Source organism: Loxodonta africana, chromosome 11 (genome assembly GCF_030014295.1).
Source record: "Loxodonta africana isolate mLoxAfr1 chromosome 11, mLoxAfr1.hap2, whole genome shotgun sequence".
Classification (NCBI taxonomy): Eukaryota; Metazoa; Chordata; class Mammalia; order Proboscidea; family Elephantidae; genus Loxodonta; species Loxodonta africana.
In genome coordinates this window covers 71,653,077-71,668,067 of record NC_087352.1, presented here as the reverse complement: position 1 = coordinate 71,668,067, position 14,991 = coordinate 71,653,077, and the positions used below count along the sequence as shown (strand labels likewise).

General features: G+C 43.7%; 1 protein-coding gene across 1 annotated transcript in view; it reads left to right on the top strand.

The window, feature by feature from the left end:
• Positions 1-14,991, top strand: part of LOC135232698 (FH1/FH2 domain-containing protein 3-like) — an 83,932-nt gene that overhangs the window by 33,608 nt on the left and 35,333 nt on the right. Inside the window, exons 4-5 of the mRNA XM_064293216.1 lie at positions 1,739-1,882; positions 7,602-7,846. Of these exons, the coding sequence (XP_064149286.1) occupies positions 1,739-1,882; positions 7,602-7,846 (389 nt within the window). The remainder of the gene's footprint in view (positions 1-1,738; positions 1,883-7,601; positions 7,847-14,991) is intronic.

The window sequence follows — 14,991 nt, the reverse complement described above, 5'->3', positions numbered from 1 at the left end:
ATTGTTGTTGTTGTGTGCCATCAATTTAGACTCACAGCAACTCTATAGGATGGAGTAGAACTGCCCCCTTGGGCTTCCTAGGCTGAAATCTTTATAGGAGCAGATCACCAGCTCTTTTCTGCCATGGAAATACTGGTGGGTTCAGGTAGCAGCTGATTGCTTAACCATTGCACCACCAAGACTGCTTTTCTACCATTAAAAACCCCAAAATAGAAGTGGTGGAGAAGTTGGTGCTGTGAAATGATTCTTAAGAAAGTGTTGGGCTTATGTCTTCCAAGGCAAGTTACCATATTTAGAATTATTTTCAAATATACATGCAGTGTTCTTAGGAATGCCAAGGCAGTGATATAAATAGGAAGTAAAGACCTGTGTCTGAGACTGCAGACCACAGTAATTTGTGTAGAATGCCCAAGTGTGTGAGGAGAGGAGACTGAAGTAGCAGCTCTGAGCCCAGGGTTTTATCCCAGGGTTTTTACTAACATCCTGTTAAACCGGTTGCCGCCATGTTGATTCCAACTCACGGTGATCCCGTGTTGCCGTGCTCCATAGGGCGTTCAGTGGTTGATTTTTTTTGGAAGACTAGATCATCAGACCTTTCTTCTGAGCTTTCAGTTAGCAGCTGAGCGTGTTATCGTTTGCGCCACCCAGGGACAACTTCCTGTTACTTCAGGTAAATCTCTTCCTTCCCCAGGCCTTCATCTCCCTCATTCATAAGTTTAGAGGCTTTGCCTAAATCACCTGAGGTTCCTCCCAGCCTGTGGTCTAGTTCTGAGTAGGGATCTGGTCTGACAGTACCATCCTTTTTTAAGAGGCAGGATTCAGAGAGAAGTCAGCTTTTTCTTTCTTGGGTTATCTTTTTGTATCTTGGTTGCTACTTTAAATTTCTCACGTATGCCTAAATTTCTTAGACCAAAAAGGAGGTGCTATTGAATTGAAATAAAAGGGAATCATCTTTAAATTGTCATAACTCCAGCTGTTGGTATATTGATCTTAGCCAGAGTCTGTAATCCCTAACCGTATTAGTTTTCTATTAAAAAAAAAAAAATTACCACATACTAAATTACGAAACAGCTGCTTCAAGCCACACGTATTTATCTCACCATTTCTGTGGGTCAGAAATCCAGGCAAAGCTGGGTTGTCTGCTCAGCTTCTCACAAGGCTGCAATCAAGGTTTTGAGTGGGGCTGTGGTCTCATCTGAGGCTTGGGGTCTTCTTCTCAGCTCACATAGTTTTGGCAGAATTCATTTCCTTATAGCTGTAGAACTCATGGCAGCTTGCTTCTGCAAGATCAGCAGGAGAATCTCTCTTACTTTGAATCTCTGAGCTCAGGGAAGGCCTGAGCCTTCTTTAAAGGGCTTGGCTGATTAGGTCAGGCCAACCTGGGATAATCTCCCCTTTGATTAACTCAAAATCAACTAATTTGGGACCTTTATTACATCTACAAAATCCTGCACCTTTGCTGTAGAATGTAATGTAGCCACAGGAATAGCATCCACCGATGACAGTGTCCTGCCCACATCCGAGGGGAGGGATTTATGCAGCCCGTGTACACCAGGGATGGGAACCTTGAGGTTTACTGTGCCTATCATACTAAGGAAGTTTTTTTCTCAAGTGAACTTGTCATCTGTTTTGCTTTGTCCCATATTGTTGTAATTGTGACCACTGGCTGCCATGTAAAAAATGCCTGGAGAGCCATGAGGCAATCCCCTAAGCCGTGTCTGTTTGGTTCTTCTTCCAGACTTTGTCCGGGCTACCAGATCAGGACACCTTCTACGATGTGGTGGACTGCCTGGAGGAGCTGGGCCTTGCGGCCGTGTCACAGAGGCACTTGAACAAGAAAGGGACTGACCTGGACTTAGTGGAGCAGTTTAACATTTATGAGGTAACAGAAAACATACCTTTTTAAAAATATATAATTTATTTTTGTTGTTACTGAAAATATACAAAGCAGAAAATATACTAATTCAACAATTCCTACATGTGCAATTCAATGACACTGATTATATTATCGAGTTGTGAAACCATTCTTACCCTCCCTTTCTGAATTGTTCCTCCCCCATTAATATAAACTCACTGCCCCCTAAACTCCCTATGTAACTTTTCGAGTTGCTGTTGTCAGTTTGATCCTGTATAGATAGTTCTTTAAAAGAGCGCAATGCTAAAGGCAGTCTTTACCATTTAAGCTAAACTATCATTTGGTTTAAAGAAGACTTCAGGGGATATTTTTCATTTAAGGATTAAGGCTTAAAGATTATCTCAGGGCAATAGTTTCAGGGGTTCATCCGGCCTCAATGGCTCCAGAAAGTCTGGATTCTGTGAGAGTTTGAAATTCTGCAGAACATGCCTTTTGTAATGCATCGTATAACTTCTGGAGAAATCAGAGGCTGAGATAAAATCCAGCCTAGGCCAGTGGTGCTGAGTGTGGGCAGCAGCATCAGCATCACCTGGGAACTCCTTAGAAGAGATACATCTCAGGTCCCACCCCAGACCCACTGAATCAGACCCTCTGGGACTGAGCCCAGCAACCTGTGGTGTAACAACCCCTCCTGGTGACGCTGATGTGCACTGAAGTTTGAGAAACCCTGGTCTAGGTGAAACTTGATAACTAGTTTAAAGAACACTCGTGCTGTTAACCACAGCTTCACTGAGGGTGAGAGAGAGAGCAAACCTACCAGCCACTCCACAGGAGAGAGATATAGCAGTCTGCCTTGGAAATCCTATGGGGCAGTTCCACTCTGTCCTGGGGGGTCACTGTGAGTTGGAGTCGGCTTGAAGGCAATGGGGTGGGGTTCTGAGTGTTTTGCCTCTGTCTTCACCTCTGGTCTAATAGGCCTCAGGGCCTTCTTCCTTGTCTTATGCCCCGTGTGCTACTCAGCGTGATGTATGTTATTTCTTTCTAGCCTCAGGGCCCAGCAGCACACCTGCCCAGAGTAGAAGTACAGTAAGTGCTTGAATGAAGGTGTCTTCCAAATACCACACGTTTTATGATGGAGTTTGCCAGATGCTAGGTTGAAGGCAGCACATGATTTAATCAGAAAGCACCTACCTTAAGGGGCAAATGCCCTGGGTAATAACTCAAGATGACAGCTGAATACTTTAGATACCAGAGTCAGGGTTTTTATTTCTTTTTTTAATTTACTGCCATAGGGCAGCCAACTTCAGTACATGCAGGGCCAGCAAGAAGGCCTTCAAGCAGAGCCAGTGTTCCTGACAAAATACTTTGAATGTTCTCAAACAATTGCAGAGAACTTGGTTGGGTTTCTAGAACTCTTCCTAATAGAAGCATACACGTGTCTGGTACCATGTGTCCTGGGCTTTCCGGGCATAGGCCCAATTCCAGGTAATTTAATTCCATTTAAGAAAGACAAATTTGGTCTATGTTTAAGTGAATTCATTTGAATTTTTTAGCTTCATATGACTTATCAAATACATATATTCATAAATCAAAATAGAAATCTTTTTCAAATCACATAGCCTAGCTTTTGGTTCTGAAAATGTAGTCCCTGTAAGTGGGAAAGGCATCTTAAGGCTGAATACTATGTGGGGGAGGGGTAACTGTTCCTTTCAGAAATAATTAGCTAATATGTCCAACTTCTTAAGATTCTTCCTTGTCAGAGGGGATAAAAACCTTGTGTTAAGAGCTGTTCTTTCCAGGTGTTTTTCAGCTTGTAGTGTTTTTGACTCTAAGCTGCAGTTCTCCCTAGAATCAGAAGAACTTGGAAATAATGCCATGGTAGCCCTGTACATGCAAGTGAAGTTTCTCTTTCTGTCATTGACAGGTACTGGTGATTCTAGAATTCTTATCATTAATGCCAACCCACGAATGAACACTATCCCTAAATTTCATGTTACATTGTCCCTGACTGCCCCGCCCAAGGCTGCCACTGGATCTGTTGGAAGTCTGTGCCCATCCTTCATGCCCGCTCTCCCACCATATACTCTTTTTTTTTTTTTCAAGGAGATAAATGTTTCATAAATGATCTGAGCTTTGGACAACCCCAACTGGATTCTACTTTATGCTGTTGTCTTGACAGTTTTCTAGATTTTTCTTTTCATTTATACTTTCTGATTGTCCCCATTTTCTTTGGTAAAAGGCAGTTAATGTGGTTTTCACTTTGTGTACACCCAGCATGCCTTTCTGAAAGGAACTTTGAGCAGAGTTTTATTCACTATTTAGATCTCTGAGGTTAGACAAGGAATTAGAAATATATGAACTCTGCTTTAGCCTCTAATCTTATCATTCCAAATGTGTGTTTAATAAGAAGCAGAATCAATACTTCAGGTCAGAATAAGTTCAAATGGTCTAGAATTTTTATACCTAAAAATGAAGAAAAATCAAACACAGTCGTGAGCCACACAGTGTTTGTTCGGGCAGTGTCCACTTGTGTCCCATAATGTTATTATAAAGTTCAGAACTCCTGATCAAGAATGGAACATAGTGGACGTAACTGGATGTAGCAAACACAACAGCTTCCTGCATGTAACACCTGTATCTCATGTCTCTTGTATACGAAGTGATTGCACTTCCAGGTGTATAATGGTATAGTACATGTATAACCTATAACACATATGTCTTGATAGTTGTAATAAATGCCTGTGTTACTGGCTTATGTATGTACTGTACTTTCTAGTGGTATTTTAATGTGAACTTTCTCTACTTACAAATAAAAAGTTTACTGAATAACAGTGTATGCTTTGACTTGTAGGCAGCAGCATCCAATCTCATGTATCGCAGGTCTCTGAAGTGTTGTAGCATTCTCTCTCTATTTAATTTTCTTTCTAAAGTATTACCACGAAGTGTGTCATGGCTTCCAAACATAGCAAAACCAGTGGTAGTGATAGGAGCAGCAAGAGGCAAAGAAGTATCGATCTGGAAGTGAAACAAAAGATATTCCATATAGCTTTGCTAAGTATATAATAGGTGTTCATACAACGTCCAAATCATATAACGTCCTATTTCACAGAACGTATCATGGATATTAAGCGACATGTGACTGTAACTGCTTAGAAACAGTAAAAAAAAAAAAAATGCTGTCCTTGATTAGGTGTATGATGATTTTCAAACTTTCTCCAGATGATGACTTTTAAAGTGTTAAAGTTGAGATGATAAATGTGATTGACCAAATGCATAATTTCTTTTTTAGTTTTTGCAGTTATCACTGGAGGGGCATTTCCTAGGAAATACACTGTCCAGTGAAATTTTGTAGATAGAGCTTTAGTGGAACTCTTATCAATTCTTACCTCAATCCTTCCAAAATTATGTCTCTGACTAGACAATTCTGGGATAATAAAATAGTCAAAAGATTATTCAACTGTGTTCATATATTTGAGAGTTTGTATAAAATGTATCCCCCAGTGCCCCAGTGCCGTCGAGTCGATTCTGACTCATAGCGACTCTATAAAATGTATATGGCATATAAAATGTATATGGCATATAAAAAGAAGCGTTCACTAAATTGATTGTATCCAAATGCTGGCGGAAACTGGGAATGGGGTAGGTAAAGGGGAGAGGCACTCCTGTTAAATAGCTCTGTGTCTCAAATGCTCATATGACCCTGTGCCCTAGGACGGGAGTGGCCAACCTGTCCTTGCCTCCGCCAAGCTCACCTTGGTAAATGAACACAGGTGCCAAAACTTTGGACGTAGAGGACGATAGATTTTGCAATAGCCAGGTCTTCTGTAGACAGGTTATGGTTATATATCTGGGCCTTTATATGACTTTTGCATGCTCTTATGTCAGGCCTGGGTTGTGAAGCATGGCTAAGAGCACTCACAACACCAGAGAACTGCCACTTTTGAGGACTTGGAACTGTGTGACTCCCTGGTTACCAAGTCAGAGGGACTGTTGGACTTGGTTGGGCCTGGTTCACCTGGGCAGCAAGGTGGCCCAACTGGTCAGTTCCACGTGATTGAGGAATTTATGGACATCCTAGGCCACTTCATCTGAGGACATGAGTGGGAGAGTGCGGTCATATATATTGAGCACCAGCCATGGGATAAAGCCCAGCCTAGATGCTTTATACAGGTTATCTTATGCCGTCCTTACCACTAACCTCCAAAGCAATACTGTTACCCTCACTGGGTGAGCTGGAGAAAGGGTAAGTAATTTGCTACAGGTCTCACCTGTTTGTTGGTGGCACAGTTGGCATTCACACGATCTTGTCAGTGCCAAAACGTGGTGTTTTTACCATCCAGCTTTAGAGAACCCTTTGCCCTCAAGCCGATTCCGATTCATAGCGACCCTACAGGGCAGAGTAGAACTGCCCCATAGGGTTTCCAAGGAGCCGCTGGTGGATTTGAACTGCCAACCTTTTGGTTAGCAGCTGTAGCTCTTAACCACTACACCACCAGGAGCTTTAGAGAAGGCGGGTATAAAAACATTAAAGAAGCCAGAAATACAGATGAGTATAGCCCACATCTGGGAAGAGTGAGCTTAGATTAGGAGCAGAGCTGGCTGCCGGAAGTGAGCTGAAGAAGAATTAGGTGAAAGAATGGACAGTTGGTTTTAATGTGGGGTGAGAAGCCTGCAGGGTAGGATCCAGGACAGCGTGAGATGTGTGAGCTGGGCCTCTGGAGGGGGTAACAACTAGAAGTGGGACTAAAATATCCTTGACAGGAGGCCAGGGTACCAATGAAGGATGGTACCAGTGGCTCAGGTTTTCACATGAAAGCTGAAGTGGTAAATGTAAGCCAATTATTATTCTGTACAGTTATATATCATTTCCAAGAGGAAAGTAAAAAAAAAAAAAAGAAAAAATCTTCTAGGGGACATGCTTCTTTCTGTTGTATATTTGCAACTTGCATGAGCAGGCTGTCTAGTGTAACTACAGGCTTCACCTGCAGCCCTGAAATCAGGCTGTGGATGGTAGCCTGGCAGCCACAGCAGCTGGTAGCCACAGCAGCTGTCGGCCAAGCTTCCGAAATCAAGCAACCCAGCTGCTGCACTGTCTTTCCTTTCAGTGTCATCAAATTTATTCCAACTCATGGCAACCCCATGTGTGTCAGTAAAACTGTGCTCCATAGGGTTTATAATGGCTGCTTTTTTGGAAGTAGATTGCCAGGCCTTTCTTCCAAGGTATCTCTGGACAGACTCATACCTCCAGCCTTTTGGTTATCAGACAAGTGTGTGAATCTTTGTACCACCCAGGGACTCCAAAAAGTTTTCTGGGTGAGTCCGGTTCCCACTCACCAGGGTCTGTGGCTCTCGCCTCTGACCAGAATCCTTGCTATACTCTTCTGAGCCCCTCTTTGAGAAAGCAAGCTCAGGAACGACCAGCAACTGGCCACCACTGGACGTCAGGTGGGACTCAGCCTCCTGGACCAGAGAGGAGCAGAGGGTGGGCAAGGGGAAGCTCAGGCCTGGGAGATGGAAATGCTGGGGTGCAGGGTAAAGGCCCTGTCTAATTACACAGTGGTCCTCAGACCTACTCATGTGGCTGGCTGTCCTTTTTGTGTCCACTTGATTGGAAGAATGCAGGATGGCCAGCGTCGCTCAGGCTGCAGAGTATGCTTTGGGACACAGGTGGTGGTAGAGACCTTGCAGTGATGCTGAGGCCTGCAGGTCAGGAAGAGACAAGGTTAAATCCTCTCTGCTTTTTCAGGTGGCACTCAGGCACGAGGATGGCGATGAGACGGCCGAGCTGCCCCCCAGCGGGCGCCGGGACCGGAGGAGGGCCAGCGTGTGTTCCAGCGGCAGTGGCAGCAGCGAGCACCAGGGCCTGGACCGCAGGAGGAGCCGCAGGCACTCGGTACAGAGCATTAAGAGTACCCTGTCGGCTCCCACCAGCCCCTGCTCCCAGTCGGCTCCCGGCTTCAAGCCCAGTCAAGTGCGAGATCCCAGTGAAAAGTAAGCATCAACCTAGCAGTGGAGAGGGGCACAGGACACGAAAGAGGGAGGGAGGCCACACCCCTCAGGTGTGCACCATAGTCACCTCCCCGCTGGCCCCATAGGGCCCTCGGCGTTGCTCCCTGCCTCTTCTCTACCATTAAACCACAATCCAAAAATCCCACAGAACTTCCCAGGGCAAGGTGGCCTGGGTGGCATGCACAGATTTGATCTCACTAACCTCATGACCTCTTTTTCAGCAACTTGTGTTTTTATATTATTGAATATCTCAGTTAATAGACGTTCAGAAAAATCTGTGCTTTAACAAATAGTGAAGAACCCAAACATAAATCTTAGGCCTAGAAATAAATGGTATGCCATGGTATTAGTGTGAGGTGTGATACTTGTGACAATTCATTGTTGAGTTAGTTTTAGTTAAATAGAATGAACCTGTATGAATTAAAAAAAAAAAAAGCTGTATTTCAGTAAATGCTAATGATTTCATCTATTCAGTTATTTAGCAAAAATTTTTATTGAGTGTCTGTTATAGGCCAGACTATCCAAGGCCTTGAAGATGTATATATGGAAAAGGTATGATCTCTGTCCTTATGAATCTCACATCTGGTGGGCTGAGAGAAAGTAAGAATGAGAAAGGTAGTAGATAGATCGGTAATCCCATGAGAAATTATATATATATTTGAAATGTAGAGTTTGACAAAACTATGGGAAAGCTGAAGTGCCTCCGTAAAAGGGAGGTGCAGCAAATGGGTGCCTTGCTGCTCTGGGTCTGGGCCCAGGTTATGGCTCCCCCAATAGTTGTTGTCCCAGGTCCACAGGGGCCTGACTGATACACTGGGGTTCCTGAGCACCACTTCCTACTGACAACAGAGTGGAAGTAGTGCTCACGTCACTTGGAGGGAGTGATTGCCTCATTATGTGGACCCAACTGGGAGCCAAATTTAGGTCAAGAGGCTAATTGGTGAAGAAGAAAATAACTCAGAATAAGCTGGACAAACTTTGAAAGAGAGCCATCAAGTTATGTCCCTTCCCCTGCATCCCTAGTGGAACACCCCTCCATCACCACCACCAAGAACTGCTCTGAGAGGTACTCATGGAATCACTTGAGCCTTAACCAGCCCACCCCTTTGGTTGCCTCTTATCCCAGAGGAGAGAGAGAAGAGTATTGGTTTTAGAGTTGCTGAAACCGTTCGTTAGCACATAGCCCAGGGACCCTCCATCTACAGGTTTTTCTGTTTCTGAGAGTTTGTGTACAGTAAATTCTGCTTTAGTGAAAAGGAGACCTAGAGACCTAAACTTTTAAACACATTGAGGAAGGAAAACTTCTACCATGAAAACTGTCCTTTGTGATCTAGGATCTTAAAAACACTTGGGCTCAACATAGGGCACCTGGAGCACCTGGAGCCTTCTTTCGGTATTGTTCCCAGCCAGTGGCTTCAGAAATTAGTATGGAGATGTTAATTGTGCAAGGGGCTGAAGAAAATGTACACAGTGGACTGAAAAATCTATATTGAAAACCACCAAAGATACCGTTGGGTAGGATCTTGGTGGACCCTGCAGATGTGGTCGCTGTTCTCTCGCTCTGTCCACTTGTCTTGTGTTTGCTCCTGGTCTATTTACTCCTGGTCTATTTCTTGCTCTTATGCTTTTCAAAGGTCCCCTATGCTGTAAGTTCAGGTGTCAAGGCTTTGTGACCTCCCAGGTTGACAAGACTAACAGCAGTGTACTGGACCATCCTGAGCACAGTTCACAGTTCCGAGGTGCTGGGCTTGGTGGATTCTGGAACTGTAGGCCCTTCTGCACTGAATGCTGCTGTTTTCTTTATTTTCAAATACCAAAAACAAAAAAAACCAAATCCAGTGCTGTCGAGTCGATTCCGACACATAGTGACCCTGTAGAACAGAGTAGGACTGCCCTGTAGAGTTTCCACGGAGCACCTGGCGGATTCAAACTGCTGACCCTTTGGTTAGCAGCTGTAGAAACCCTGCTGGCGTAGTGGTTAAGTGCTATGGCTGCCAATCAAGAGGTCGACAGTTCAAATCCGCCAGGCGCTCCTTGGAAACTCTATGGTGCAGTTCTACTCTGTCCTATAGGGTCGCTGTGAGTCAGAATCAACTCAACGGCAGTGGGTTTGGGCTATTTTCAAATAGGGCTAATTTTTTCATTTTACCTAAATTATTGCTTTAACATAAATTTAGTAGCATTTATTTGAGAACAATACACTTTCCAACTTATAAAGACAGATAGCAATTTAGAGATTGATGATCATGAGGAGACTTCAGCCATAAGGCCTGTCGGAAGGATTTTGCCCTGTGGCCCCAAAGTGACAGCACAATTTTGGCAGAGATGGGAGTGAGATAGAAGGAAAGGGTGACGAGAAGCAAAATGGGAAATGATTCCTGCGTGCATAGCTTAGTCACCTGCTCAACATCTGTGCCTCGAAACAGTACTTTAGAATCAAGTAGCTCATTGTGTTACGTTCCCTGTAGACCTGAAGCACACAGAAGCATGCCTGCCCTAGATTGCACTTACACTATGTGAGTATCCTGGCTGTACTCTCTGCTAATTTGTAGCATATGCCACATATGAGGAATTTTCGGCTGGATTTTATAACTCTATGACCCAATTAATGGCAACACTTTTTTGAAAGGAAGCTAGAAATAACATTAATGTTAGAAAGAGATTCATATTGTTCTAAAATATATGTAGCACCCTGAACTCAGTCCTTTTCATCATTTGAATTAATTCTCAAAACAATCCTCTATAGAGTTGAGGCAGACATTATTCTTAATTTACAAGTAACAGAGGGGAGGTGCTTTGTGCCCAGTTGCAGAACTGAGGGGCCGAAAAGTGGCTTAAACTCACATCTTTGGTCTTTGCCTCTCAGTGTCCAAAGATAAAAAACTATCCCCAACCACCTGTTCCTAGACATAATCATTGAGCAAAATTTGCACTTCTGATGTTTTAGAGATGGAGTTTGATTTACATGCCATGTATAGGTATGTTTTTATTGAGGTAAATATAAAACTTCAAAGAGAAGCTGAGAAGGAGAAAACTCAGTCTCCCTACAGACTTAAGCCTGCTAGGCTGTGTGCTTTCATTCTTACAAGGACTTAAGACACTGAGCTTAGGTTGGTTTGCATTTGTATTCTTAAGAAATAGACCATCACACTGAGCATTTGCCAAGTAAAGTACGAGTTTACTGGTCACCTGTCCCCTGAGAGCATCTTTGCTTGACTGGGTGTGCCATAATCAGATTAACCTTTGCACTGAAATTGTACAGATTTAATTGGAAGGAAGAAAATTTATGGTGCTTTCATTTGTTACTGAGAAAGTTGTGGTTGGCATCTAATTAGCAAGATAATGAGGTCTCTGTTTTAAATTGTAATAGTATATAATCTTAGGCCTGAAATGTTCTTAAGGGTTTTCTAGCCCAAAGCAGGAATCCTTTCTGTTATGTTTCCAAAGGATGGGGTGCACTTCCAGGCTCAGTGCTCTCCTCCCCAAGGTGTCCTGTTCCATCCTTGGGGTGCTCTGCTTGTTAGCAAAGTCTTCAGACCTAAATGTGCCTCCCTAGTTTCTTCTCTATTCATCCCAGTTCTTAATTACCCCTGTCAACACACAACAGGTCTCCTTCCTGCTCCGTATGTCAGTCTTTCTATTTGAACATTGCATGGGACTTAATATTTGAACTGTAAATTTTACCCTGTTGATTTCCACACAACATTCCAACCTGTAGCAGTAATTTTGAACTTCATTCAGTCAATAATGTTAGCAGTTGTGCCTTCCAAGTCTCAGTCGTGTGTGTATTTTAGTATGCATGGAAGAGTGACCTGGCGGCGAGTGGATGATGACAACAGGTTGGGGAGCGGATGGTGCAGACTACAGCCACGTGCTTCTATGGCAGGGACTGGCAGACTTTCTCTGTGAAGGGCCACATAGTAAATATTTCAAGCTTTGCAGGCCAGTCTCTGACAGAACCGGAGCACATACACATGCCGAAGTTCTAGATTAGAGCATTGCCCTCATGCCTTGTCCACAGGAGTTCATTGTCAGGGATTCTGGAACTCATTCACTGATTACCTGCAAGGTCCGGAGCAAAACAGCAGAGGGGACCTACGTCTCTATTATTCGGAAGTAGTTGATAATGGACAATGGATTTGCAAGCAAAAAACTTGAGCACAGTGGGTACGGTGCTGCATTATCACCCTTAACCTACAAAATCTAGGGCTCAGGAGACCTGTTCTGCCCTGGCCCCAGGAGGAAGGTTTGGTTAGCTCAGCGGCTAACCAAAAGGTCAGCAATTCGAATCCATCAGCTGCTCCTTGGACACCCTATGGGGCAGCTCTACTCTGTCCTATAGGGTCTCTAAGTCAGAATTGACTCACCAGCAGCAGGTTTTTTATGGTATAGGAGCCAAGACTGAGAGCATAGGCGTGGTCTTCAGAGCCACAGACACGGCTTCCTCCCTATGTTTGACCTCAGTCCTCTTATCTGAAAACTCAAGATCATGTTACCTCTTTAATAAGGTGGTGGGAGAGTTAAGAGAGAGCTGCTATTATTATTACCGTCACTCCATGCCCTGGAGCTTTCCCAGATATTGTTCTACTAAAGAAGGTAATTGTTAAATAAATATGGACATGAACCGGAGAGAGTGTTTTGTGCACTGGCATAAACATGCTAGAGGATTTCACAACAACCAGATTAACAGCCACTGATACGTGAGCAGCAAGTAGCTACTTGGGAAGTTTTATTTCATGGTAAATGGTTTGTTATAAATGGGTTTCACTGACAAGGGATGTGACCCCCTCATGCAGGTATGATTGGAATACAGCCAGGGATTCAGACTTAACCACTTAATGTCCAAGAGGCTGTTCCTGGCTTCCTGAGTATTGAGTAGTGGGCTGGTGCGGAGAGGATTTGGGAATGGGGGAACCTGCATTAAGTAAAACAGAGGCCTTGACGCATGCGCTTTCTGATTTCTGGGGCAAGATTTCTGGTTTCTCAAAGATTCACTTTGACCAGATTGCAAGTTTTTTGGAGGTTTTTACTTTGCTAAAATGAGTTTGGGAATCTCTAGGTTGTAAAGAAATTGGCAGAATTAAAAAATATTTTTTATTGTATATACATATTTTATATATAAATTTCATTTTACATATATATAATTTTATATACATACGTATGTATATACGTGCATATGTGTGTATATAGATAGATAGATAGATAGATGATTGATAGATGATAGATGGATAGATAGGTAGGTAGGATGGATGGGTGGGTGGGTGGGTGGATGGATGGATGATGGATGATGGATGGATGGATGGATGGATGGATGGATGGATGGATGGATGGATTGGATGGATGGATGGATGGATGGATGGACTGGATGGATTGGATGGATGGATGACACCTTCAGTGGTGAAAGCAGGCTGGAAGGAAAAACACATTTATGTCTTTCTATTGTGCAAATGAAGGAGTCCCTGGATGGTGCAAATGGTTACATGCTTGGCTACTAACCAAAAAGTTGGCAGTTCAAATCTACCTGGAGATGCCTTAGAAGAAAGGCATCTACTTCCAACGGTTACACCCATTGAAAACCCGGTGGAGTGCAGTTCTACTGAACACATGGGGTCCCCATGAGTTAGAATCGACTCGATGGCAACTGGTTTGGTTATTTTATTTTTTTGGTTGTGCAAATCAAGTTCCTCATGTGGTTGTGTATAGTGAGAACCTCAGGCTTTTAAATTAAAATCTGGGAGAACATTTAATGAACTGTTGGTTTCTGATGTCCTTCCAGCTCCATCATTATCTCCTGGACAGGTGTTGGGGGGGGGAGCGGGGTGGAAGAGTGGCATTTAGACGGAGAATGAGTCGGAATCGACTCATCGGCACTGGGATGGGTTTTAGTTGAAATGGGGAAAATGCTGCTTTGAGAGGCTTATGGACAGAGTAATGCTTTAGTCGTGTACAGCAGCATTTTATCATCCAGGATCTCTAAACAACTTGAAATGGTGGGAGTGGAAGAGGAGACCACAGCATAGGCTCTGATGACATCCTAAGATTGTTGTGTCTTGTGTTGATATGGGTGAACTTTATCCTTAAAGCCAAGGTGAACTACTGATGCATTTTAAGTAAAGAAGTGAGAGGGCTCTGTTGCAGCAAGCCTACTCCAGGACCAGCATGGAGCATGGTTGGAGGAGAGCAGACTGCAATGAGGGGCTGCACCACCAGTCCTGGGGAGAGGTGGAGAGGGCCTGGCCGGAGGCATCAGCAGGAGAATGGAGAGTAGAGGAAGCTGATGAGACGCAGGGAAGACACAGTTTGCAGAACAGTTTACATAGTGAGAAACAGAAAGGTGTCTGGGGGTGATTCCCAGGCAGCTCATAACCCAGGGTCATTAAGCTTTGGGAATTTTAAGTTTGAGTTATCTGTGGGTAGGTAGAAATTCCTACAGTCAACTGGATAGGCACTCTGGAACTCAGATGTGGAGTTTCAGGGTCATCCATGGCTTAGATGCTATGACACAGGGAACTAAAACAGAGTGAGCAGAGAAGTGAATGGGTAAATCCCTGGAAAAAACAAACAAGCGTGTGTGTATGTGTGTGTGTATGTGTACGTGTATTTATGTATATATATATATATTAACTGTATTTTCTGATTTGAGAAAGTAAATTCTATTTTCTGATCTTCATGTGATGTTTCAGGTTCCTGGCCGATAGTTTTAGGATGAGGTACAGCTAACCAATCTTCCTTTCAGAACATGTGGTCCAAATTAACATGGAATGTAGTTTTACTTCAAATGTGTCTCACAGTGCCCTCTAGCAAGGTCTCATAGATTCTCTACCTAGTGGGTGTGTGGGGGCTTAAGGATATGGGCATGGAGACAGGTGGCGGCTACGGCTGAGAGTTGGTGGACAACCTCTGCACATGGGTATAGTGAGAAGAACCATTTGCGTTCAGGAAAGAATCTGAAAGAAGGAAGAATTAATGTTTTCTTTTCCAGTCCTTAAACAGAATAGGCTTCCCCCCCTCCACCCCTGCCAGCCACAAAAGAATCATCATAGGCAAAGGCAGCATAGTATAGTGGTTAGGAACATGCACACTGGAGTTGGACTACCTTGATTCAAATCCTGGCTTACTAGCTTTGT